The sequence below is a fragment of the Giraffa tippelskirchi genome, chromosome 7, assembly GCF_054371585.1.
Source record: "Giraffa tippelskirchi isolate mGirTip1 chromosome 7, T2T-mGirTip1v1.2.pri, whole genome shotgun sequence".
NCBI classification, from domain to species: Eukaryota; Metazoa; Chordata; class Mammalia; order Artiodactyla; family Giraffidae; genus Giraffa; species Giraffa tippelskirchi.
Window position 1 is genome coordinate 9,659,280 of NC_137281.1, and position 24,938 is coordinate 9,684,217.

The window sequence follows — 24,938 nt, forward strand, 5'->3', positions numbered from 1 at the left end:
AGACACTCTGATGTCCTGTGTCCCTCCCCATGTGACAGCCCTCCTAGCACAGAAGGACAGGATAGCACTATGTACTATGATTGCTCCAAATGCCTACATCTAATTATGAGGAAGTTATCAGACAAACCCAAATTAAAGGACATTCTACCAACTACTTAGCTGTTTTAAAAAATAGATATTATGAAAGAAAAAAAGGGGAACTGTTGTCAATTAAAAGAGACTGAAGAGATATAACTAAACGAATTTTAAATTGGATCCTGGATATAAAGGAAAAATCAAACACTGCTATAAGACATTATTGGAAAGTTGGGATGATTAGGACATTTTAAACTTGTATATTTTAAAAAATAATTTTTATTATTTTTCTTTTATTGTTGGCCGCACAATGTGGCATTCGCAATCTTAGTTCTCTGACCAGGGGTGGAACCAGCAGTGGAAGCGTGGAGTCTTAACCACTGGACCACCAGGGAAGTCCCCGTTGACCACTCTCTGTGTCCCTACCCCTCTATTTTTCTATAGCACACAGCCTTACCTGAGATATGAATTTCACTTGTCTATCTTACTCGTTTTCTATATAACATTCCAGCTCCCTAAAGGCAAGGATTTTTGTGTTTCTTGTTCATTGCTTCATCTTTGGCACCTAGAACAGGGCCAGACTTGTGTTAGGTAGTGAGTAAATACTCACTGAATGAATGAGCAAATATTCCTCCATCTCTCAGTGCCTGCACAATCTGTTCTGCCCTGTCTAGCACTCTTCTACAAATCTTTAGCGAGGGAATAAAATTAAAAAATGATGGCTTAATCTCACTGTGTACCTGTTCTAATAATTTCACCTGTGTTGTCAGCCATCCTCCTCAAAACAGCCTCGGAGTAGGGGGTCTTCAATGCCCTCCCTTTTTGTGAAATGCAGGAAACAGAAGTCCAGAGGGGTGACATCACTTACTAAAAGCCACACATCTGGAAGCAGCCGTGCCAAGATTTAACACAAGCCCTCTGGCCACAGGGGCCACACACCCAACCATGTTATCTTCCTTTCCTGCCTCTCATTTCCAGCTCTCTCTCCTGGAACCTCTGTCCCTGTCAATCCCTGTGAGGGTGAATGTGTGCCTTTTTCTGCACACCTGGATTCGAGTCCAGGCTAAGTGGGTAACATTGATGAGAGATGTCACTTCCCTGGGCCTCAGTTTCCTGCTCTGTAAAATGGGAATACTACAACACCATTTGACAGGGTTGTGTTGAGGGTTTCCTGAGATTGCACAAGCACCCAATAAGTGGAGACCACGAAGATGATGGCCATGACCTCCTTGGTCTCCGCAGATCTCACTCAGGTGTTCATCTCCCCTATCTGCACAGGTCTGTCCTTCTGTCCCTTTGAGAGCCTTTGCTGCCCCTCTGTGACTCTCCCCCTCTTTCTCAGGGTTTCTCTTCTCCTGACTTACTCTTGCTCCTGCCCACCCCTCTCTGGAACCTCCCTCCACCCACTCACTCCATGAGCTGTTTCTGGCAGACAGGAGCTTGAGACGGAAACTCACAAGTAAACAGGGCAGCTGTGGAGTCTGGTCCATGGAGAGTGGTGAGGCCCAGCTGTGGGAGTGGAGGTTAGGATCAAGTAAACACCAGGCTGATGAATTTCTCATCAGTATCATCTTTGACTTTCCCTCGGTACACAGCAGCAACTTCACCGGAAGTCGACTTGTCTGAGGAGCAATGTCCTTCAGTTTCTTATCCCATAAAACATGGCAGGGTAGGGGTAGGGGTTGAAGAGGGCATGGGGGTGGGGTGGGGGTGGAGTGGGGGTGGGGGAAGGGTAGTCATAGCCCCAGTAACAGAGTCCTAGAAGAAAACAATCTAGGCAAAGATAAATAATAAAAACTACTGGGAATTCCCTGGCTGTCCAGTGGTTAGAACTCTGTGCTTCCACAGCAGTGGGCACGAGTTCAATCTCTGGTTGAGGAACGAAGATCCTGCTTGCCCACCTGGGGCAGCCAAAAAAAAAAAAATACAAGCAACAGAATCTGAAGAGTTTCCAAACAATAGGTGAGTTTGTTAGGGGAGTCACAATACTGCTGCCCCCAGATTATAATCAATAAGGATCCTTATTGATTCTCAGACTTCCTGCAGATGCCACAGCTGCAGCGACCAGACTGACTGGGTCCCTGGGTCCGGCCCTGCTGGACACAGGGAACTCACGCCTCTCAAGCTAGAGGTCTCAGCTGTAATTTTATGGAGAACGCTTAGTGCAGAGGCCCCCTACACCCGTCCTGGTTCCTTCCTCCAGGAGCCTCTTCGTTCTTCCACAAGGCAGAGCCGGGTCTCTTCTGCCTTGGGGTACGTCCATCAATGATTGACAAGTTCTCTCTGTGAAAATTGTGTCATTCTAATCGCCCCATCCCTCCTAGTTTCCTACCTCATTCTGCCCCTAGGCCTGGCAAGTCCCTCTTGCTCGATTTGCTTTTCGAGCCCTGAGTTTGAGTTCCAGCCTACCACTCACCAGCCCCTGAGCCTGTCTGAGCCTCTCATTCTCATCTGTAAAATGGGGCCATTGCTAGACCCTACTTCACAGGATTTGGGGAGGAAGCAAGGAAACACCCAGGTAGAGTCCTAAGCATGGTCCAGGGCCTAAGAAGATGCTCAGTAAATAAGTGCCCTTGAGATTATTAGCTTAGGGATGTCCCTGGAGGTCCAGTGGTTAAAACTCTGCATTTCAAATGCAGGGGGTGCGGGTTCAATCCCTGCTCAGGGAACGAAGATTCCACATGCCCTGTGTGGCATGCCCCCCCCAGAAACAGAGAGATTATTACTTTAATGGTGTCTTAATTATCATGGCTAACATTGAATAGGACTTCCCACATGGCTCAGTGATAAAGAATCCGCCTGCCAATGCAAGAGACACAGGTTCGATCCCTGTCTAGAAGATCTCCTGGAGAAGGAAATGGCAACCCACTCCAGTATTCTTGCCTGGGAAACCTCGTGGACAGAGGAGCCTGGCGGGCTACAGCCATGGGGTCACAAAAGAGTTGGACAGAACTTAAGCGAGTAAACAGCAGCAGCAACACTGAATATGCATGCCCCACAGCCAAACTGTGCTCTTTACAAACACAGTCGCAGTCCGTGCACTGGGGCAGGTATTAATGTCATCATCTCTCGACAAACGAAGAAAGTGAGGTTTGGAAAGGTTAAATAATAAGCCCACAGCCACTCTGTGAGCAGGTGGTGGAGCCTGACTTGAATCCAGAACTAACTACTGAGCATTTACCCATGAGCTGAACTGTCCACCCTCTAAACTGTGGTGGCAGGGCTGTGCTCAAGTCACCCCACTGCCCAACTCCAACATAACAACAGAGGTCTCATTTGCCTCTTCAGGGAGATGAACAAGCTGAAAACCTCACAGCCCACCCTATGACCATAGGTGCGTTTTTATTAATAGGACTCCAAAAGGTACTCAGACTTCCCAGGTGGCATAGTGGCAAAGAGTCTGCCTGCAAGGCAGGAGACCCGAGTTCGATCCCTGGGTTGGGAAGATTCCCTGGAGAAAGAAATGGCAACCCACTCCAGTATTCCTGCCTGGAGAATTCCATGGATAGAGGAGCCTGGCAGGCTGCAGTCTATGGGGTCGCAAGGAGGGGGACACGACTGAGCACACACTTAGAAGGTACTCAGTGTGCATGTGAATCCAGGGACCTTGGCCAGAAATCATGACTTTAAGAGGCTGATACTCAGATCCTTCTCCTCCTGATTCCCCATTTCCACATCTGTAAGATAAGAAAGTTAGATGAACTGTACCAGGTAATCTCGAAAATGCTGTGTAGGCCCATATTGAAGAGTATTTATCAAACAGTGGTTAAGGGCAAAGACTGAATTCAGGTGGACTCAGGTTGGAATCCCAGTTGTGCTGTGTGACTGCAGACAAGTTACCTAACCTCTCTGAACATTAGTGGCTGCCTTTGAAAATCAGGAATAATAATAGTACTTAACTCAAGAAAGCAATGAGGGGAATTCCCTGGTGGTCCAGTGGTTAGGACTCGGCACTTTCATTGTAGAGGCCTGGGCTCAATCCCTGGTCAGGGAACTAAGACCCCACAAGTCAGGCAGTGCAGGCAAAAATAGATGAACAAATAAATAAAAGTGATGAGGGTTAAATGACAAAAGGCACATAAACATAGGAACAGCCTTAGTCCCACCCTCACGGCTGATCGTCCAGAGGGAAAGACAGATCCACCTCCAATCAGTGATGGCCCAGAGAGGGCAAGGTTGGGATGGGGTCACCGAGAGAACGCTGACCCATCTGAAGGTCAGGAGGGCTTCCTGGAGGAGGAGATATTAGAGCTAAGCAGTAAAGGACATTGTAAGCACTCAAGACAGAAGAATCACTCTTGTGAATGATGTATTAATAGTCTGTAGACATTGATCTTGCTGCCATCCCCTGTTCTGCTCTCTGGCTGCCTGGCTCTCTGCTGGGTGATGCTGGGGACACATCAGTGACTGGGACAGCCCAGGCTCTGAATTCCTGGGGCTCACAGATTACCACTGAGCACAGACATCAAACAAGTCATCATCCAAATCATCGGTTCAAAAGGAAATTACAGAAAGCTGGCAGAAGACCTTTGGTCTGCCATTCACAAATTCCTCCCTTTGTTACCTCCCAACCTTCAGCCCATCCACAGAGACAATATATTCACTCCATAAGCATGTATCAACTTTACTTTTTCAAAAAAATATTATTTTATTTATTTTTGATTGCACTGGGTCTTTGGTGCTTCTTGCAGTCCTTCTCTAGTTGCAGCGAATGGGGGCTACTCTTTGTTGCGGTGCATGGGCCTCTCATTGCTGTTGAGAAGCATTGCAGTCTTTGCCCTTGGGGCTTTTCTTGTTGCAGAGCACAGACTCTAGGTGCACAGACTTCAGTAATTGCAGACGTGGGCTCAGTAGTCGTGGCTCACGGACTTAGTTGCTCTGGGGCATGCGGAATCTTCCCGGACCAGGGATTGAACCCATGTCCCCTGCATTGGGAGGCAGATTCTTATCCACTGGACCACCAGGGGAGTCATAAGCTCTTTCTAAAGGTAAGATATAGTGTCTGCTAAGAGGGAGTCCTCAACAGACTTTGTTCGGACTTGGCTCTCTGACTAGACTGAGATGATATGAGCTGATGGGAACAACCCCACTGCCTTTATTCAATTGACAACAACCAGAGGAACATCTTAAAACGTATTTCTCATATGTCCTTCCCCTGCTTATACCCTTCAGTGGTTCCCTATTGTTCTGCAGGCAAAGATCAATGGGATGGTCTCAGCCCATATAACAGGTTCTTTTTTGGGGGGGGAATTTTTTTACATGTACACATTACTGTATTTATTTATTTTTTGCCTGCACTGGGTCTTCATTGCTGCACACAAGCTTGCTGTAGTTGCCAAGAGGGGGGGCCACTCTCTAGTTTCGGTGCACAGGCTTCTCGTGTGGTGGCTTCTCTTGTTGCAGAGCACAGGCTCTAGGCACATGGGCTTCAGTAGTTGTGGCTCAGGGACACATTAGCTGTGGCTCGTGGGCCCTAGAGGGTGCAGGCTTCAGTAGTTATGGCACACGGGCTTAGTTGCTCCACAGCATGTGGAATCTTCCCGGACCAGGTATCGAACCTGTGTTCCCTGCATTGGCAGGCAGATTCCCATCCACCATGCCTTCAGGGAAGTCCCACAGGTTCTTAACCAGGTGAGATCTGACATCCACTGTATCTAACATTTTAAGATGTCCCTTTGGTATTCTGAAATTAAACTCACAGATAATATAGCCCACCAACACAAATTTTATTTTCCAAAATTAATATCTAAATTAATACCAAAATTAGTATTTTCCAAAATAGTCCTAACTATTAATAAAAAGCGGAGAAGGCAATGGCACCCCACTCCAGTACTCTTGCCTGGAGAATCCCATGGACGAAGGAGCCTGGTGGGCTGCAGTCCATGGGGTCGCTAAGAGTCAGACATGGCTGAGCGACTTCACTTTCACTTTTCACTTTCCTGCATTGGAGAAGGAAATGGCAACCCACTCCAGTGTTTTTGCCTGGAGAATCCCAGGGACGGGGGAGCCTGGTGGGCTACCGTCTATGGGGTCGCAGAGTCGGACACGACTGAAGCGACTTAGCAGCATTAATAAAAAGGGAACAATTTATAATCAAATAATTGTCTATTTTGGTCTAGAGATGTACAGGCATGGCCACTCTAAAAAGCATCTCTTCAGACAGATATTAGCATCTCTACGTAGACACACCACAAATGAGACAGGAATAATCTGTGTGTTGTTTGGACAGTCAACCACAGTTAACAGCACCTGGGATGATGTGGCTTCTAGAAAGAGTGAACAACTCTGGATCAATTTCCCAGCAAATCAAGAATACGGACACAGATGTTGTATTCCAAGAAAGGTCAGTGTACCTTAAAATACTGCAGAAGAACTTTCTGTTTATATGTAAAACATAGCTGAACTCTAGATTCAGTTCATCATAAATGGGTTTTCCTACACACATGGGTGTCCAGTGGAATGTAATTGTTCTTTAGTTACTCAGTCATGTCCAACTCTTTGCGACCCCATGCACTGCACCCATCAGGCTCCTCTGTCCATGGGATTCCCCAGGCAAGAATACTGGAATGAGTTGCCATTTCCTTCTCCAGGGGATCTTCCTGACCCCAGGATCAAACCCTTGTCTCCTGCATTGGCAGGTGGGTTCTTTACCCCTGAGCCAGTGGGTCAGTGGAAAGTTAAATGGGGTCTGAGACACATCTTTGCATCTAATCACACCTCCAACCACTTATCAAACCCCCAAACACCCCCATCAATTCCAAAACATCTCCTGGGGGAGATCACAGTCTGATAGCAGCCCCTGCACACTGGGCTGGCCTCATCTGGGACCCTCACTCCATTCTAGACACCCTTCCCCCTTGCTGTCCCCAAACTTCATGCCTTCAGAGCTTGTGTTCCTTTTCCTGGAAGATTGTTCCGTGTGGTCTCAGCTTCCAGGTCCCCTCTCCCAGTCCAGCCTATGTATTAATAGTTGGCTCTTTATGATCTATTGTTTTCTCATTTGCTGGCTGTTCCCCCATTGGACTGCTTGTTCATGACACAGGCACAGAGTAGCTGTGGTCATTGCTGAGTTTCTAGAGCCCAAATAAGGGGCCTCGATGATTATGTGTTGAGTGATCAAGGGGACCAACCGGGAGCCACAGATGGAGGAAAAATTTCTGGAGGTGACATGGGCAGGAGAAATGAAGCTCAGGAAGGATCTGGGACAATATAGCAGCCCAAGGGGGAAAGGTGGGCATTCTAAAGGAGACTGTGCCATGCCAAGGTTCTCTGCTGCTTCTAATATCAATTCCTAGTGTCATTCTCTGGGGGCAGACCTGGGTGCAAATCCCTACTCTGCAATTTTCTTGCTGTGTGACCTTGAGTATCCTCCTTAACCTCTCTGAGCCTCATATCCTTTTCTATAAAATTGAAATGATGATATCCACCTCCTCGAGTGGTTACGAGGTTCAAAGAGATCATTTTTATAAAACATTGAACACTCGAGTGTGCACTTAGTAGATACTTGGTGAGTAAGTGGCTCCTAGTTCCAGATGTGATGAAAAATGAAAGTTTTAACCCCAAATAGGTAGGAGGAGCATTTAGCTTTGGAGTCACATGGCCCTGAGTTAGAGCCCCAGCTCTGCTACATGCCTGTTATGTGACTCTGGGCCACCAAGTTTGCCTCTCTGAGCTTTAGCGTCTTGTCAATAAAACCAGAATCATAAGTGTGTTACCTGCCTGGCATTGCTGTGAAAATGAGATCGGATTGTGAATGTGACTGTGCAGCACAGTGTCTGGCTCCTGGTAAGGGGTTATGTTGTTATGATTAGGAATGGCTCTGGTGTGTATGGAGGGAGCAGGCCCCCAGCGCTGAAATAAGGGAGGATGGGGGTGGGGGGCATTTGCAGACATGAAGTTTTGTTGAAAGGACACAAAAACTGAGGCCCAAGGGAGATGGGTCTTTCCAGAGGTCACAGAGCACCTTGCAGGCCCAGCAAGGACCAGAGACAACAGGAAAGACCCCCTTCTAGATCTCCATGGGGGATTAAAGTCAGAAGGGATCAAAGGTAAGGAGTGGGCCCTTTAAATCCTAAGCTCCACCTTTGTTTAGAAGGGTCTTTGGGGATATAAAAGGGGGTGCAGTTTCTCTCCCTCCTGAAAACCATCAGCTGCTCCTGTCTGCGGGCCCCCAGCCCACTTCTCTCCAACCACCCACCACCAGCACTCCCCTGGGTGCCATGCAGCTGCCACCCTTTGACATGTGGAAGGACTACTTCAACCTGAGCCAGGTGGTGCTGGCACTGATCCAGAGTCAGGGGCAAGGGTTGGAGACCCAAGGGACTGGGGAGCCGAGACCTGGGCCCCGTGTGGAGCAGGATCAGGGGCAGGGAGGACGGGGGGCCGGCGGGGGCCTGGCCACTCTGTGCAACTTTTGCAAACACAATGGAGAGTCTCGCCATGTGTACTCCTCACACCAGCTGAAGACCCCGGAGGGCGTGGTGGTGTGTCCCATCCTGCGACATTATGTGTGTCCCCTGTGCGGGGCCACCGGGGACCAGGCCCACACGCTCAAGTACTGCCCGCTCAACGGGGGGCAACAGTCTCTCTACCGCCGCAGTGGGCGCAACTCAGCCGGCCGCAAGGTCAAGCGCTGAAGACCGTCAAGTACCCACCCGCTGCAGCCCCAACCCTCCCTGGTTCAGCCCTCCCAAGCCCCTGGACTCTCCCCATCCCTGGACTCCTCCAGCCCTTTGGAATGTCTGACTCTCAGTACTCAATCCCTGCTGGATCCTGGAACAACGGAGGCAGTGGGAAGCCAGGCCAGCTCTGCCGCCCCTTAGGACTCTCAGCCCTCGGGGCTCTGTCTCGGAGCGTCTGCGGATTCTCCGGTGCGGCGGGACCCCCTACTCCTTGGACCACACAGCTCTGTGGCTCCTCCTGGGCCACAGTCCATGGATCTTTAGTTCTGGGACACTTGCCCTGCCTCTTTGACTTCTCAGCCCTCAGGGTTCCATTCCTTGGGGAATTCTTGGACCCTTGGGCTTGCAGGACTCTGCTGTGCTCTCCCAGGGACACCCCTGAGAATCTGGAGAGAGTGAACAGGCTGGTGTGGATCTTCCAAGCCCAAGAACTTCACGATGGGATTCTGACTTAAACCAGCCTTCTCCGCCTCCTTCGGGCCACCGGCAGACCCACCGTTTCATCGTGGACGCCACCGGATGGGTCCCGCCCTCAGCAGCCCATCCATCAAGAGCTGGGGGAAGGAGGAGCCACGTCGGAGGGGCACCACGTCTTCGCAAGTTTATCGGGGGCTGGAGAGCCTTGGGGTGAGCCAGTACCCTTGAATTCCCCCTGGTTGTTCTTTCGATATTCATTCCGTTTTACGGCGCTCCTGCCCCCACGGTGATGGCGAATCACCGATGGGTCTTTTCCGTAGCGAGAGGGCGTCTCTCCGCCACCTCCCACCCGCCCCCACAAATGCCCAGTTTGTAAAAGGGTCCTTTCTGTCCTCCCGTGTTTTTTTCAACCTCCAACAGTTTAGTAAACGAAGCTCCCACAGGAAAGGGGTTTTAATGCCCGGAGGGAAATGGCAACCGCCTAGATTTTATTTTAGGGGCAAAGAAAAGCCCCAATCAGATTTTTAAGTTGTTCGGTTTTTGGCTCAGGGCTGGGCCCGGGTGTTGAGCTCTAGTTAATAAATAAAACGCGTTTCTGGTTGTTTTTGAAATCGCTATGTTTGTTTCCTCCGAGGCTGGGGGTGGGGGGAGGGTGGGGAGACCCGAGTTTGTCCTAAAATGTGGGAAGCAGGAGGCAGAGCAGGAAGGAGACCGGGGTCCCTCCCACGAACGTGCCTCCCCATACATCGTCCGACACAGGTCACCTGTGGACTGTTCCCTAAATCCCAGCCTCCACCTCGACCCTAGAATCCCTTTCTTCGTCTTTTTTTGGGGGGCTCTCTCCAGGATCCCCTCTCACCCCTGCTAGAACCCAGATCATCCAGAACCTATTTTGTGGTGGTTCTCAAACTCGGCTCCCAGAGCCTATTGGAGAGGTGACCAAAAGGACTGGTCCCTGCTCTGGGGGAAACGCACACAACCACAAAACGTTGCATATGATACCAGCTCTTCTTTTCTTCCCATCATTCCACACATATTTATTGAGCTCCTACTTTGTGCCAGGCACTGTTCTGGACATTGCTGGTTACAGCAATGAGCAAAGCAGACAAGACTCCTGCCCCCATGGAGGTGACATTCTAGTGGAGAAGGGGGTGAGGTGACAATCAAAAGTTCGTTTGGATTTTAAAGATCTTCTGAAAACCGGAAGGAACTTTTTGGCCAACATAATATCAGGTGGGTGATAAGGGTAGTGAAGGATAAGAGGCAGGGCAAAGGGATGGAGAGTGAAGGAGGGGCTGTTTTCTATGGGAGGTGGTCAGGGGAGGTCTTTCTGTGGAAGTGACACTTCAGCAGAGTCCAGATAAATTGTGGAAACCAGAAGGGCATTCCATGCAGCGGTGACAGTAAGTTCAAAGGCCCTAAGGTCGAACTGAATCTGGTGTGTTTGCAGAAGAAGCAGGAGGCCAGCTGAGTAAGATCAGAGAGGCATAAGGGGTAGGCAAAGCGTTCAGAATCTTGCAGACCTTGGTGAGAATTGACCTTCATTGTGAATTTGCACTCTGACATTCACCTTGGGCTCCGCTTTCACATACTCTAGTTACAGAGAAAAAACCAGAGACCCCCGTTAAGGATCTCTGCTCACAAGTCCTTTTCCAGAAATGCAGATCTGCCACAACAGAGATCCCCAAATCCCTCAAACAGCAGCCAAAAGGGATGCCCTAACCCCAGAGCTGTGGTGTGCCTGCGTGGGCAGGTTGAGCCTTGGAGGAAGTGGGGCACTCTGGCAAAGGGTGGGCAAGAGTTATGGAAAGCAACAAGGGGGTGATACGACAGGTGGAGGGGGCACACTTTAGACCAGAGAAGTGAGAGGAAGAAGATGTTCAGGTCAGTCTGGGATGGAGGATACAAAGTGCCTGGGGACATCCAAGATGAAAGCATCCAGGAGACCTGATCTGGGGCTCCAAGGAGAGGATGGAGACACACAATTAGTGACCAAGGTTTGGTTTGGGTTTTTTTTTTTATGAATTTTCATTTATTCAGCAGATAATTAAGTGGCAGGGGAGCTCTGAAAAGAGCTGAGGACACAAGGAGCCGGAGGAATAATGTCCCCTGACCTTGATCTCCTCCAGCACCTCACTCTTGAACAGCTCCATACCGCTCTGCTGATGGCTCCCTACCAGCAGCCTCTGCACAAGCTCCAGAACAGATTTAGACCCAACTCACCGCTCAGCCCACACACTCATGGAGCCCCAGCATCCTGGGTCCCTGCCCTGGATACACAGTGTATTCATTTCCAAGGGCTCCCATAACAAAGGACCATAAACTGGGGTATCTGAAACACTGGAAATGCATTCTGTCACAGTTCTGGAGGCTAGGGATCTGAAATCAAGCTGTTGGCAATGCTGCATTCTCTTCCAAGGCTCTAGGGCAAGATCCTTGCCTCTTCCAGCTTCTGGTAGCCCCAGGCCTTCCTTGTTTCTGACAGCATCACTCCCCTCTCTGCCTCTCTTCACAGGGATGTCTTCTTCCCTCCGTGTGTCTCTCTCTTCTTACAACGACACTGTCATGTTGGCTTAAGGACCCACCCTACTCCAGTATGACCTCACCTTAAGTAATTACATCTGCAGGGACCCCTTTTCCAAATAAGGTCACATTCTGAATAAGGGGTTAGGACTTCAATATTATTTTAGGGGAGGGGAGTTGGGGACACAGTTCAACCCACGGATCACCTTATACTCACCAGGTCCTAACTGACCTCATCTCCCTAACTGGGACCTGAGCTGGAGACCTGGGTGTCACCTGGACACCTCCCTTTCTGTCCCCAACCTGACAGTCACCACATTCTGTATATCCTGCCTCTCAAATGTCCCCCAATTCATTTACCACCATCCCTGCCCTGGTCCAGGCTCTCCCACCCGCTCCTTGCCCCACCCTAGACTTCTCCCTTGACTCTGGCCAATAATCTCGGCTCCTCCCACCCACCTTCCACACAATGGCGGGGTTCTTTCCAACGCACACATCACACCCTGCCCATCCTCACTCACTCAAGCTCCTTAACGTTGCTCATAAGGTCCTTGCATGGGCTGCCTCTGATTCCTGGACCCTTCATGGGGCACATGGTGGGAACTCATCTAAACCCAGCCCTGGTGAAAGTCAGTTTGCCACCCCACTCTGCACCTGCAACCCCTCAGAAAAAAAATATGCATGGAGAAGAACACACAATCATGGGAATTCAACACTTTTACATCCAAGGACCTCAAGTAATTGGTTCTATTTGTCTACATTTCCCTGGCCATTCACTATTTCATGCTTTCTCCTCTCTCTCTGCTAACTTCAGCACCTCCTTTTCACCCTTGACCTTCCTTCATACACTGAGACAACAGAAGGAACCAGGAGAGAACACGTTCCTGACACCGTTGACGCTACATCAACACCTGCCTGCCTCCGTGCCTATATGGCCGCTCCCCCTTTTATTGCAGCTGAACAGCCCAGGACCCTTAGACCACTCTCTACTTGTGCCCTGAGTCCCACCACCGTGCCCACTCAAGGACATGATGCCGCGATTCTCTTCTCTCTCCTCCAGAGCATCAATCTCCCCTTTTCTGGATCACGCTATAGGCACACAAACATACTGCGACATCTCCCATCTTAAATAAACCTCCCGAGATCCCGAGCCTCCTTCCAGATTATCACTCCGTTTCCACTCTAGAAAGGATCTACACTGGCTCTCTCTAAACCCTCTCTTTGAACTCACCCCATTAAGCTCCTGCCCCCACCACACCACTAAAATTACCCTTTCCAGGATTACTGATGAATTCTGTGTCACCAGCCCCAGCAATCGGTTCTCACACTTCACTGAACTTGGCTTCTAGGCAGCATTTGGCCTCATTAATCCTTCCCTCCTCGCCTGGACTTCCTAGGTGGCTCAGTGGTAAAGTATCTGCCTGCCTGCCAACGCAGGAGACATAGGTTCGATCCCTGGGTCAGGAAGATCCCCTGGAGAAGGAAATGGCAACCCACTCCAGTGTTCTTGCCTGGAAAATCCCATGGACAGAGGAACGTGGTGGACTACAGTCCCATCAGGTTGCAAAGAGTTGGACAAGACTTAGTGACTGAACCAAAAAACCCTCGATTTGCACTTCTCACCTGGCCTCCAGGACAGCAGACCACCCGGGATCTCCTTTCACTCCCTGACTGCTCTTCCTCAGTCTTCGTGGCTGAGCCCAACCCTCTACATCTGAGTGCCCAGCCTTAAGGCATGGACTTCTTTTCTATCTATACTTGTTCCTTCGCCAGCCTCTCCCAGTCTTAAATGTCATTATTCACTGACAACTCCTAAATTCCTATCTCAATACTGAACCTCTCCCCTGAAGTCCAGACTCAAATATTCAACTGCCAACCTGATATCTGTACTTGGGCAAACTTGAACTCTTAATCCTCTTGTAGCCCTTTGCCTGTCTTTGCTTCTGGTAGCTCCATCCTTCCATTACCCAGGCCAAAGACACTGGAGTCATCCTCAGCTCCTCTTTCTCTCACTTCCTCTACCCAATTCCACTTCAGCTCACCTCAGCAGCTACTGCCTTGGTTGGAGCCACTACTACCTCTCACCTGAGCCACTACCTCTTCATGGGGCCTCAGCTTTCACTCTTGCTCCCTAAAGTCAGTTTCTACTATTAACACCAGAGTCTGATCTTGTCCTTCCTCTGCTCATGGCTCTCACCTCCTGTAAAGTCCAAAATCCTTACAGTGACCCACAAGGCCCTTAAAACCTCTGTCGCCTCACCCTACCCTGCCTGCTGACTCCCTCCTCTCCAGCCCACTAGCCTCCTGCTATAGTCTTACCTCTGACTGCACTTGTCCCCTCACCTCCTTCATCTGTCTACTCAAATGTCACCTTCTCAGAGAGGCCTCCCCCAACCACTTTAAGATTACAGACAGACACATACATGCACACCACACTGCCCAACCCCTTTGCCCACTTCTATTTATTTCATAGTACTTACCACTTTTTCACTTATATATCTTATTTTGCTAATTGTCTCACTCTCCCCAGTAAAAAGTGAACTCCATGAAGGTATAAAATTTTGTCTTTTGTATTCACTGCACCTAGAATTGTGCAGGCGCTCAATAATATTTGTTTGAATGATCAATGAAGCACTATTTGTTGAATGACCTTGAGGGCTCCAGCAAGATGTAAGCTACAAATTTCTCGGCGTAAACTTAACTCCATCATCCTGCCTCCCAGCTAGAACCCGTGTTCTAGCTTCATTTCTGCCTCCATGCATTTGCTTAAAGTCATGTCTGTGCCGGGATCACCCCTAACTACCCAAGAAGCTCTCACTCTGATCTCCCTTCCCGCGTGTCAGTCGTGACGTAAGTGGACAGGGTCCCCCCAGGCAGGGCTTGAAAGTAGATGAGTTACTATGGTTACTGCACCGCCTGGGGCGGAATATCCCCTGGGTGCCCCGCCCCTACGGGTAATAGATGGTTTGCAGATTCTTAGCAGCCCCGCGCACAGACGGGTATATGGGGCTGCAAACCTAGTTTTCTGATGCTCTTCACCCCACCCACGCAGCTGTCATGGAAACGAAGCGCTACCAGCACCATCTCCCTCCCCTTTCTCTAAGAGACACACAGACAAAGTTAGATGGTTGAGTGGGCTGGAAGATTGTCCGAAACGCTGAGAAGCTATGCAGCCCCATCGCTCTCCACGGTCCCTCCCTGATCCTCCAGGGGTTGCTACGCCTGCGCATGAGACAGTCTGGGTACCAAGGCTAGCGGGGAGAGAGGCACGCATGCGTACGAGGGTTTTGCGCGTGCGCTCTGGTGGTATCGGGAGCTAGGGGAATGAGCGCCGCGCTAACCTTGCGCCTGCGCAACTGAAGCCCGCTGACGGAGGCCGGTGGAGGGCAATTCTGCGCTTGCGCTAGGGCGGGGGTAGTGAAACCCTAGCGGTAAGGGCGTTGGGGGACCGACCGCCGCTAGGTGCGCCTGCGCCTTGGCTCGCGGGGCGGCCGGGGGCGGGGCCCAGAAGGGGAGGGAGAGAGCCGGCAGGGGGAGGGAAGAGGCCGCAGAAGCCCGAGCCTTGACCGACGGGCAGGCGGGGGCTGCGGCGGCGCCGGTGAGTGATCCGCGGCCCGACTCGGTCCCCACCCTCCGTGACCCTCACTCTTCCTGGAGTCTCCCCTAGCCCCCGTTGCCCCGCGAGCCAATCCCGCACCCTCATAACCCTCAGGGCTCCCCTTGATTCGTGGCAATCCCCAGAGCCCCCACAATCCCCGCAGACCCTAATCCTTAAGAGTTTATATTCCTGGCTCCTCCACTGTCCTAGGAGCCCCCAACTCACCATTATTTCTGGACTGCCCTTCTAAGGACCACTTCTCTTACTGGTCTTGCAGACGTCCGATTGCCCCCGAACCCCCAGAGCGCTCCACTGATCCAGTTCTCCCCCTTCTTGCTGCATCTCCGTTTCAGGATCTCCTTACCCCCACCACCCTCGTGTTTCATCGACCCCCCGAAACACCCCCATTCTCCTTGCATTTCCCACTCTCCTATGCCCCCAGTTCTCCTCCAACTGCCGCAGACACCCCCTCTTCTTCCGCTCTTCCTCATTTCCCTCCACTCCTCCAGACCCTCCCCCCATTTTCATCAACTCCCTGGCCTGGCACTTTGCGCCGTTCCTGGCACGAGACGAGCGCTCAGTCGGTGTCATCTATTCTTAGGCACTCTGACGGCTCCCCGCGGCCCGTCTCCTCCGTCTGCCCTCCGCCCCTACCCCTGTCCCTGGGGATCCGGGAGCCGGTGTCGGGGCGGCCGGGGTGGGGCGGGAGGCGCGGGGCCGCTTAACCCCTTGCTAGCGCCATGCGCCCTGTGCCCTCAGCGCCGGCGCCCCCCATGCGCCAGGCGGCCGGACGGCGGCGTCGGGGGGCGCCATGGCCTCGGCGGCGGCGGGCGAGGCGGAAGAGACCACCCGGCTGCGCAAGCCGCGCTTCTCGTTCGAAGAGAACCAGATCCTGATCCGCGAGGTGCGCGCCCACTACCCGCAGCTCTACGGCGCTCAGAGCCGTCGGGTGAGCGTGGCGGAGCGACGGCGAGTGTGGGACGGCATCGCCGCCAAGATCAACGGCATCACCAGCTGGAAGCGCACGGGCCAGGAGGTGCAGAAGCGCTGGAACGACTTCAAGCGCCGCACCAAAGAGAAGCTGGCCCGCGTGCCGCACTCCACGCAGGGCGCCGGGCCTGCCGCCGAGGATGCTTTCTCCGCTGAGGAGGAGACCATTTTTGCCATCCTGGGACCGGGTGTGGCGGGGTCAGGAGCTAGTGCAGCGGCGGAGCAGCCCCCCGCGGCCGCCTCCTCACAGCCGCCCGCCCCGAGCGCCTGCGCCCAACGTTATGTGCTGTCTGAGGATCGCAGGGAGGATCGCCGCGCGGGTGAGTTCCTTCAGCATCGCCTTATCAAAAGCAACCACATTCTACTTTGTGCCTGGCGCTGTTCCGAGCCCTTCCTATGGCGCTCCAGATCCTCACTACAACCATGTGAAAGGCATGCTGCTATAATCCCCATTTTACACCTGTAGAGACTGAGGCTCAGAAAAGTGTAGTGACTGTCAGAAACAAGAATGGAACCCAGACCTAGGAGATCTGGCTCCAGAAATCCACAGCTGGGATCATCAGCTCGCCCACGATTTTCACTGAAATTGTAGTGTAGGGAGTGACTCCGGAAGCAGACAGTTTGGGCTCCAGTTACTACTTTGCAACTGTGTCATTTGGGATAAGTTACTGCTCAGCAGTTTCTGCATCTGTGAAATGGGAATAAAAATTGTCCCCAGCTCACAGGGCTGCTGGGCAAATTAAATGGGCAAATATGTGTAAATTGCTTAGCACATTGCCTCCTTGTTAGTCCCTGATACAATTACCAACACTGTTAAGTAGGAACTGTTTCACCATTTTGTAAATCAAAGACTCAGGGAGCTTTGGTAATTTTCCCAAGGTCATGCCCAGAGTAGAGGAACCTGGGAGAATGGAGTACAAAACATCCCATGCAGCCTTGACTCTGGATGATTATTTCTTCTACAGCTATTCCCCAGGCAACTGCCCCTGAGTGTTGGGGACAGAGGTGTGACTGAGACATCCTTAGGCCTGCCCTTCTGGGACTCAACAGTTCAGTGGGGGAGACAGATCCATGCATAGACAGTGATGACTCAGAGCAGGCAGGGCCGGGTGGTGGGAGTTCTGAGGTGGGCACCTGATCCAGCCTGGGCAGTCAAGGAGGGCTTCCTGGAGTAGGAGGCATCAGAATTGAGATACAGAGTGAGGATGAAGAGCTGGAAAAGTATTCCAGAAGAAGGAAGAGCATGTACAGTGGCTTGGAGGCAAGAGAGCTTGGCCACTTTAGGAATCTGAGAGATGTTGCCTTCTGAGAGGAGAGGAAGGAAGAAAGAACATATTTTTGAGATGAGCCCAGAGAGGTCAGCAAAGGTCAAACCATGCAGGTCCTTTAGGCTGAGATAAGGAGTTCAGTTTTATCTTAAGTACTGTGAGGAGCCACCGAAGGGTTTAGAGAAAGAGGGGACACGTGATCCAACAAGGCATCTTAGGATCATGTATTATAATTTCGAGAGGTGCATTCACTCACCCAAGATCACACAGCAAGTAAGCAGTAAGAACTTGAATATGGGTTGTGTCCAACTCATTGTCTGTGAACTTAACTTATGCACTGGACTAGACAGCCTGATATATATACCATGTGTATATATATATATATATATATATATATATATACATACACACATTTTATATGCATATTGTTGTTTTTGTTTGTTGCTAAGTCAAGACCAACTCTTTTCCAACCCCATGGACTGTAGCCTGCCAGGCTCCTCTGTCCATGGGATTTCCCAGGCAGGAACACTGGAGTGGGTTGCCATTTCCTTCGCCAGGGAATCTTCCTGACCCAGGGATCGAACCCATGGCTCTTGCATTGCAGGCAGATTCTTTACTGCTGAGCCACCTGGGAAGCTCACAACAACAACACACAACAATTAATATTGACTGAGAGTTAGTGAGTGTGCCAGAACTGGATCACACATGGTTTGTAAATAAAGGTCAGGACTTTGGATTTTATCTTGAGGGCATCTGGGAGGCATGACAGTGTCTTAAGCGGGAGAAAGACACAATCACTTGGGACCCTCGTCCTCAGTATGAAGCAAACGTCAGTGTTTCTGTGAAATGGCCCCACTGAACCAGCAGAGAGATGGCAAACTTATTATTTCAAAAGCTGTGCAACCCCTCCATTCATTCATTCATTCAACAGGCACCATGGTAGATGCTGCGAATACTATGGAGAAAAAGACAATTTTCCTTTCTGTATGAAACTGACATTCTAGCTATGGTGGACAAACCACAAACAAGTAACCCTCAAAGCAGATTATATGAAGAGGTGGTAAAAGAGATAAAGCATGTTAAGAAGATAGTGAGTAATGGGAAGGGGGTGGCTGCTGTAGAGTGGGGAGTCAGGGAAGGCTTCTCTGGAGGTGAAATTTGAGCAGAGACCTGAATAGAGACTGGGCCAAGTGGATATCTGGAGGAAGAGTACTCCAGCTGGAGGGAACAGCAGGTGCAAAGGCCCTGAGGCAAGTATGTGCTTAAAGTATCCTTGATTAGACTTTCATACAGAGATTACCCACTGTGTAAAACTCTTAAAGGAGGAACTGCTCTAACTGAAGGACAGGAGCAGGGCCTGGGGCAGCCTGAGGAATCTTTGCTGACACTGGAAGGATAGATAAGGACCATTTATCTTGTGACTTAATATTCGAATGAAAGAACAGTAACAATAACAACATTGAGACCTTAACTGTGTGCCAGGGACTGGCCTATGCCATGTACTCATGGTGATTCACTTAACATCTGTAACCACCCTCAGGGAGATGTTCTGTTACAGGATTACTTGGTCCTGTGTTCAGAGGCATCCATTTACAGGTGGGGAAACTGAGACCCAAAGGTTGCAAATAACTCTGATTTTTAACTCTCCTAGTGGTCCTTCCATATCCCCTGTGAGCGTGCAGGCTGGGACCCTTTCTGTTCTTTTTGTGCTTGTGCTAAGTCACTTCAGTCGTGTCTGACTCTGTGTGACCCCATGGACTGTAGCCCGCCAGGCTCCTCTGTCCATGGGCTTCTCCAGCCAAGAATAGTGGAGTGGGTTGCCATGCCCTCCTCCAGGGGATCTTTCTAGACTAGAAAAGTCTAGGAAGCTTTTCCTTTACTAGACTAGAAAAGTCATATATTATTTCCAAGTGGCTGCAATTCCCATGTGCTTTATGAAGAAGACTTGCCACCATGGATCCCATAGCCCCGGCCCAAGGAATGGTTAAAAGCATAGGCTCTGAAACCTACCTAGGTTCAAAGCCCTCTTTTCCCATTCCAGCTCTGTGACACCTGTCTGGGCCTCAAGTCAGCTCATCTGTAAAATGGGCTAATGATAGCACCTACCCCAGTGACTGGCTGGGAGGACTCGGTGAAATAACATAAGAGGAGAACTTAGCCACTTCACTCAGGGCTGGCCAAGAAGATGTCCAACCACCTTTAGCTCTGGTTATTGGTGCTCTGCCAGCCTCTCCCACCTGTCCAGGCTGCCTGGCCTAAGAGGATGGAGGGGGTGGTGATCCTGGTGGAGGGAACGGTGTGTACACTGGCCTTGAGGCAAAGAAGAGGAATAGAAAGGGGCAGAAGCTGAGACCTTATAGTCCTAGAGAAAGTCTTGGACTGTCCCTCTTGGGTGCTGGGAGCTGTGGGAGGGTTGCTACCAGGACTTGGGGCCTGGTGCCCGATCAGTACTGACTCCTAGGAAGCCCCGGTTCTTTTCTCATTAAAGACAAAATTTTGTGCTGGACATTGTTCTAGGCGCTGGGTAAACAGCAGTGAACAAAACAAAGCCCTGCCTGATGGAGCTGACATAAGGAGGAGGAGACAGACCACAAACACAGAGCGATCCCATGCCAGGTGGAGATAAGTGCTATAAAACAAATCAGGGAGGGTTAGGAGAGAGAAAAGGACAGAGCTGCTTCAGACAGAGGGTCATGGATGTTCTTCCCAAGGAGACCGAGTTTGAGCAGAAGCCTAAGGAGGTGAGGGAGGGAGCCTGGCAGGTGACTGGGGAAAGATCTTTTCCAGGCTGACTGAGAAGCAAGTGCAAAGGCCCTGGGGCAGGAGTGGGTCTATAGTGTATGAGGATCTGGGACTTACCTGGTGGTCCAGTAGTTGGGACTCCACACTTCCAATGCAGGGAGCACAGGTTTGATCCCTGGTTGGGAAACTAAGATCCCACATGCCACCCAGTGTGGCCAAAATTTAAACAAAAAGTATATGAGGACCTACATGGAGGTCAATGTGGCTGGAACCAAATGAACGAGAGAGAGAAGGAGTGAGACGTGAGGTTAGGGAGGCAATGGAGGCAGATCGTGGGGACCTGAGAACTTTGCCTTCACTGTGAGATAACACCCACTGGAGGGTTTTGAGCAGATAAAAGACAGATCTCACTTGTACCTCTATTGAGGGAGAATTCTCAGACCATACAACCCACTGATTTAATAAGTGTACAATTCAGGGGCTTTTAGTATATTCATAGATTTGCACAACCATCCCTACAGTCAATTTTAGAAATTTTCATCACTGCAAAAAGGAACCCTATACCTCATAGCCATCAACTCCGCCATGTCCCCCCATCTCTGCCCAGCCCTGGGCAACCACTAATCCACTTTCTGTCTCTATAAGATTGTCCATTTTGGACATGCCATGTAAATGAATGATAATGAGGTCCTTTGTGAGTAGCTACTTTCCTTTAGCATAACTGTCATGTATTTCACTTGGACCCCTGAGGGCTGCTGGTGGAGAACAGACTCTTCAGGGGTGGAGGTGGGGCTGGGAGCCCAGTGAATAGTCCCAGGTGGGGAGATGATGGTGGTTGGACCAGGGTGGGGGTCATGGAGCCGGACAGATGTTGGACAAATGGTTATTTGTACACAAGTGGTGTCTTGGGAAAGAGAAAGAGTGACTTTTTGACTTTGTCCAAGCAGCTAGAAGGATGGAGCTGCCATCATCTGAGATGGGGGTGGCTGAGGGAGGAGCCAGGTATAGGGGAGAACCAGGAGCTCAGATCAGGCAGGTGAGTTGGAGGCATTATTGGATGAGATATGCGAGTACACAACCGGAGGGAGAGGTTCAGGAAATCTGGGAGCCTGTGCATGCCGACTCTTCATGTCCACGAGCATGAATGACATCCCAGGTGAGAAGAGGTGGAGGAAGCCCCGCAGGCTTGCAGTTGACCTGGCACAGGCCAGAGTTGAGACTGCCATCCTGCCATCCTGGTTGGAGAGACCCCCTATTCCTCCAGAAGTCCCCCTCTCCTGCTCCAGCCACCTCTCCTCTCTCCCAGGCTCTCCTACCCCCTCCCTTCTCCTCCCCAGGATCCAGGGATGTGGCCAGAGATGGTTCTGTCTGGATAGTTCAGAGCCTTCTAGAATGTTGGTTCTTACTCTGAATGAGAGCAGAGCTATCTGGCTCAACAGGAGACCTCCAAGACCCAGTTTCCATTAAGGCTGGCATCAGCCACCAGGTTATTGTTAAATATATGTTTCTCTCCCTGGGTCATGGGGCTTCTGCTCCAAGGCATGATCCGACTTAAGGTTTTCAAAAGCTGACTTTGGGGCCAGGCTGGGTGGGAGGTGGAAAGGGGAAATCATGACAGCGTTACAGGTCCCGCCCATCTTACCTACATCTCTCTCTCCACAGACACACCAGCCCACAGCAAGGGGGGCTCCAGCAGCCCAGAGCCTTGGGCCAGAGCCTCCTGCAATCCCGAGGAAGGGGGCTGCCAGCCACCTAAGGAGCGTGAGTCCTCGCCCCCTCCAGCCCTGCAGACCGTCCAGCTGCCCCGCCTGGCCTTGTCTCCACCGCCCCCAGCCCCTCCACCACCGCCGCCACCACCCCCGCCCCCCCAGCCACCGCAGCAAGCCCAAGTGGCACCCTCGCCCCCCAGCCCCCCACCCCCTCCGCTGCCTCCACCCTCGGCCCCAGACCCCTCCCTGGACTTCCTGCGGGCTCAGCAGGAGACTGCCAATGCCATCCGGGAGCTGGCGGGCACCCTGCGCCAGGGACTGGCCAAACTGAGCGAGGCCCTCAGTGCCCTGCTGCCCCTTCTGCCAGGAACCCCCGCTGACCCTCTGCCCCCACCCCCGCCCCCACCCCAGCCCCCCAGGCCCATCTTGCCCCCACCCTCCCCCAAGGTGGAGGTCACCCCAGAGCCGGTGTCCGTGGTGGCGGCCGTGGTGGATGGGGCTGTGGTGGCAGCCAGGGGGGTCATCATTGCCCCGAGGAGCGAGGAAGGGGCTCCCAGGCCACCCCCTGCCCCTCTCCCATCCCATGACTCCCCCCCACACAAAAGGAAGAAAAGTTTCCCTACACGGAAGAGGCGGGGGCGATGGAAATCTCCCTGAAATCTGCCATGGGGTTCGAGCTTGTCTACGCACCTTTTGCCTGCACCTCCTCCCCAACCTTAGCCCTGTGGAGGAGGGCAATGCACCTTCCCTTCCCAGCTGCACCCCAGCTCCCTGCTGCAGGGGCACGAGCACCCCACCCCCTGTACTAGTTAGTGCCTGATTCTGGGGCGGGGAGGCCTCCCAGCCCTTCTCCAGTACAGCGCTGTCTGCCTGGCTGCTTCCCCCAACCCCGACTTCTAAGCCATGGATTTTATGTTATTTATTATATAACATAATAATATGGTGGGTTGCGGAGGGAAACCTGTGCTCCCCCCACCCTGCCCCTAACAACTCCTGGCCTTGACTTGAAGAGAACTGACCCACCTCCCCACCCCAGACTTTGGAGGGGGTGGGGGCTGCAAGACAAATCAGGATGAAGAGGAGACTGCAGTTTGTACCCTAGGGAGGAGGGGGTGGAGTTCTCACTGGGGAGATGGAGGTTGAGCCTTCTGCCTCCCACTGCAGGTCTCTGACCTCCAGAGCTTAACCTCCTCCGTTCTCCCCAGTGGTGACCAGATATCAATAAACTTATTTTTTAATACAATTACTTGGGGCTCTGCCTGAAACAGGCCTGGAATTGCACCACTTATACCAGCTCCATCTTTCCGTGGGCAGGTGACACCCCCTTGAAGTTGGAGGCTGGTAGTTTTCTAGACTTTTTTTTTCTTAAAGCCATCAAGTCCTGTGTTCAAATCTTACCCTACTTTTTCATCCTTCAGACACCCCCTGCTAAATGTGACCTCTAGGAGGACATCTTGGATTCCTTTTTCTGGGCTAGGATGGGTCTGCTGCTTAGATTTTCCCTCAGCATCCTGTGGTCCCTAAATGAACACATGCCTTTATCTATTTAAAGCCTGCTTCCCCTATAGTTTAATGAAGTCAGGGAGCTGGGTCTCTTTTCTACTCCCAAACTGGCTGCAGAACCTGGTAGCTAAGTAGGTAATAGCCATCACCCTGGACTCAGACCTGGTTCAGTCCCTGGTGCTGCTCGGCCAGCTGTGTAACTACCGGCCTTTATTGTCCTCATCTGTAATATGGGCATAAAGATTTAGCTGTCTTTACCAGCTACAACTATATCCTATTCATCCTTCAGGTCACAGTTCTAATATCACCCACTCAAGGAAAGCCTTTCCTGACACCTTTCTCCCCCAGCAGTTATAAAAGAAGGGGAGTTAAATAATCATTTGAGTATATTTAAATTGAATGTCTGCCTCCAGGTGAGCCTTGTCAGGGCAAGGCCTGAGCTATCTTAGTCGCTGCAGTGTCCTCAGCATTGCCCATCACAGAAGAGAGGTTGAGTCTTTGAAGTAATGGGAGCTTAAAAACAACTTTCATTTATGGTGCTCCTTTTCTATGCCAAGCTCCACGTTCAGCATTAATATGAATGTGCATTTTAACCTGAAGGTACCCAATGAAAAGCAGGAGTCTCCATTTTCTCCTGAGAAGGTTTAGAGACTTGCCCTAAATCTGTCAGGGGCCAATGCAGTTCACCGGTCTGGCTGGAACTCTTGACTCCCACTCTCTTTAATATTTACTCAAGAATAACCCAAAGATGATTTTCCATAATACATAGATGGCCTTTTTAATGGCTCTATATGTACGTAGTTTTATTTTGTAAAAATGAACCTAGTACTTAAAACCTGTAATTATGCACATAATACTGCTTAGGATAAGGCAGAAGTAAATAGCTTTTTTTCATAGGCGTTAACTTCAAGAAAAATGTTAATGATAACAGGGGTAAACAAAATTGTGCAGCTGAGACTGAAGTTTGGGTAACAGAAACAGACCTGCTATGGCTGCAATGGGATGAAGGAGAGGGGAAGCAGGTGCTCCCTGATTAGTTTGAAAACTACTAGTGAATGCAACCCTGTCAAGTCATTAAAATACTTTGAGCACTTAACACAGACCAGGGCTTCCCTGGTGGCTCAATGGTAAAGAAATTTGCCTGCCAATGCAGGAGATGCAAGTTTGATGCCTGCCTGGGTCAGGAAGGTTCCCTGGAGAAGGAAATGGCAACCCATTCCAGTCTTCGAGCCTACTTCTTCGAGTAGCCTGGTGGCCTACAGTTAGGGTAGCCAAAGAGTCAAACAAGGCTTAGTGACTGAACAACAACAGACCCGGGCCTAGAGAAAAGAGGCTGATACAGGTTAGAACCTGGAAACCTGTCTCTCCTCCACACGCCCCTTCTCCAAGCTTGCCCTGCAGCGTTCCATCGCCGGGAAGCACGAGGGTCCCC

General features: G+C 51.0%; 2 protein-coding genes across 2 annotated transcripts; both read left to right on the top strand.

The window, feature by feature from the left end:
- Positions 1-1,887: 1,887 nt before the first annotated feature.
- On the top strand, positions 1,888-9,840 carry NANOS2 (nanos C2HC-type zinc finger 2). The gene is made up of 2 exons (XM_081510293.1): positions 1,888-2,037; positions 6,305-9,840. The coding sequence occupies exon 2, from the start codon at positions 8,295-8,297 to the stop codon at positions 8,709-8,711; it is 417 nt and encodes a 138-aa protein (XP_081366419.1). The 5' UTR covers positions 1,888-2,037; positions 6,305-8,294; the 3' UTR covers positions 8,712-9,840.
- A 5,403-nt stretch (positions 9,841-15,243) lies between these two features.
- Positions 15,244-23,246, top strand: MYPOP (Myb related transcription factor, partner of profilin). The gene is made up of 3 exons (XM_081515635.1): positions 15,244-15,294; positions 16,054-16,604; positions 21,957-23,246. Exons 2-3 carry the CDS (start codon positions 16,106-16,108, stop codon positions 22,658-22,660), a joined length of 1,203 nt encoding a protein of 400 aa, XP_081371761.1. The 5' UTR covers positions 15,244-15,294; positions 16,054-16,105; the 3' UTR covers positions 22,661-23,246.
- The last annotated feature ends 1,692 nt before the right edge of the window (positions 23,247-24,938 follow it).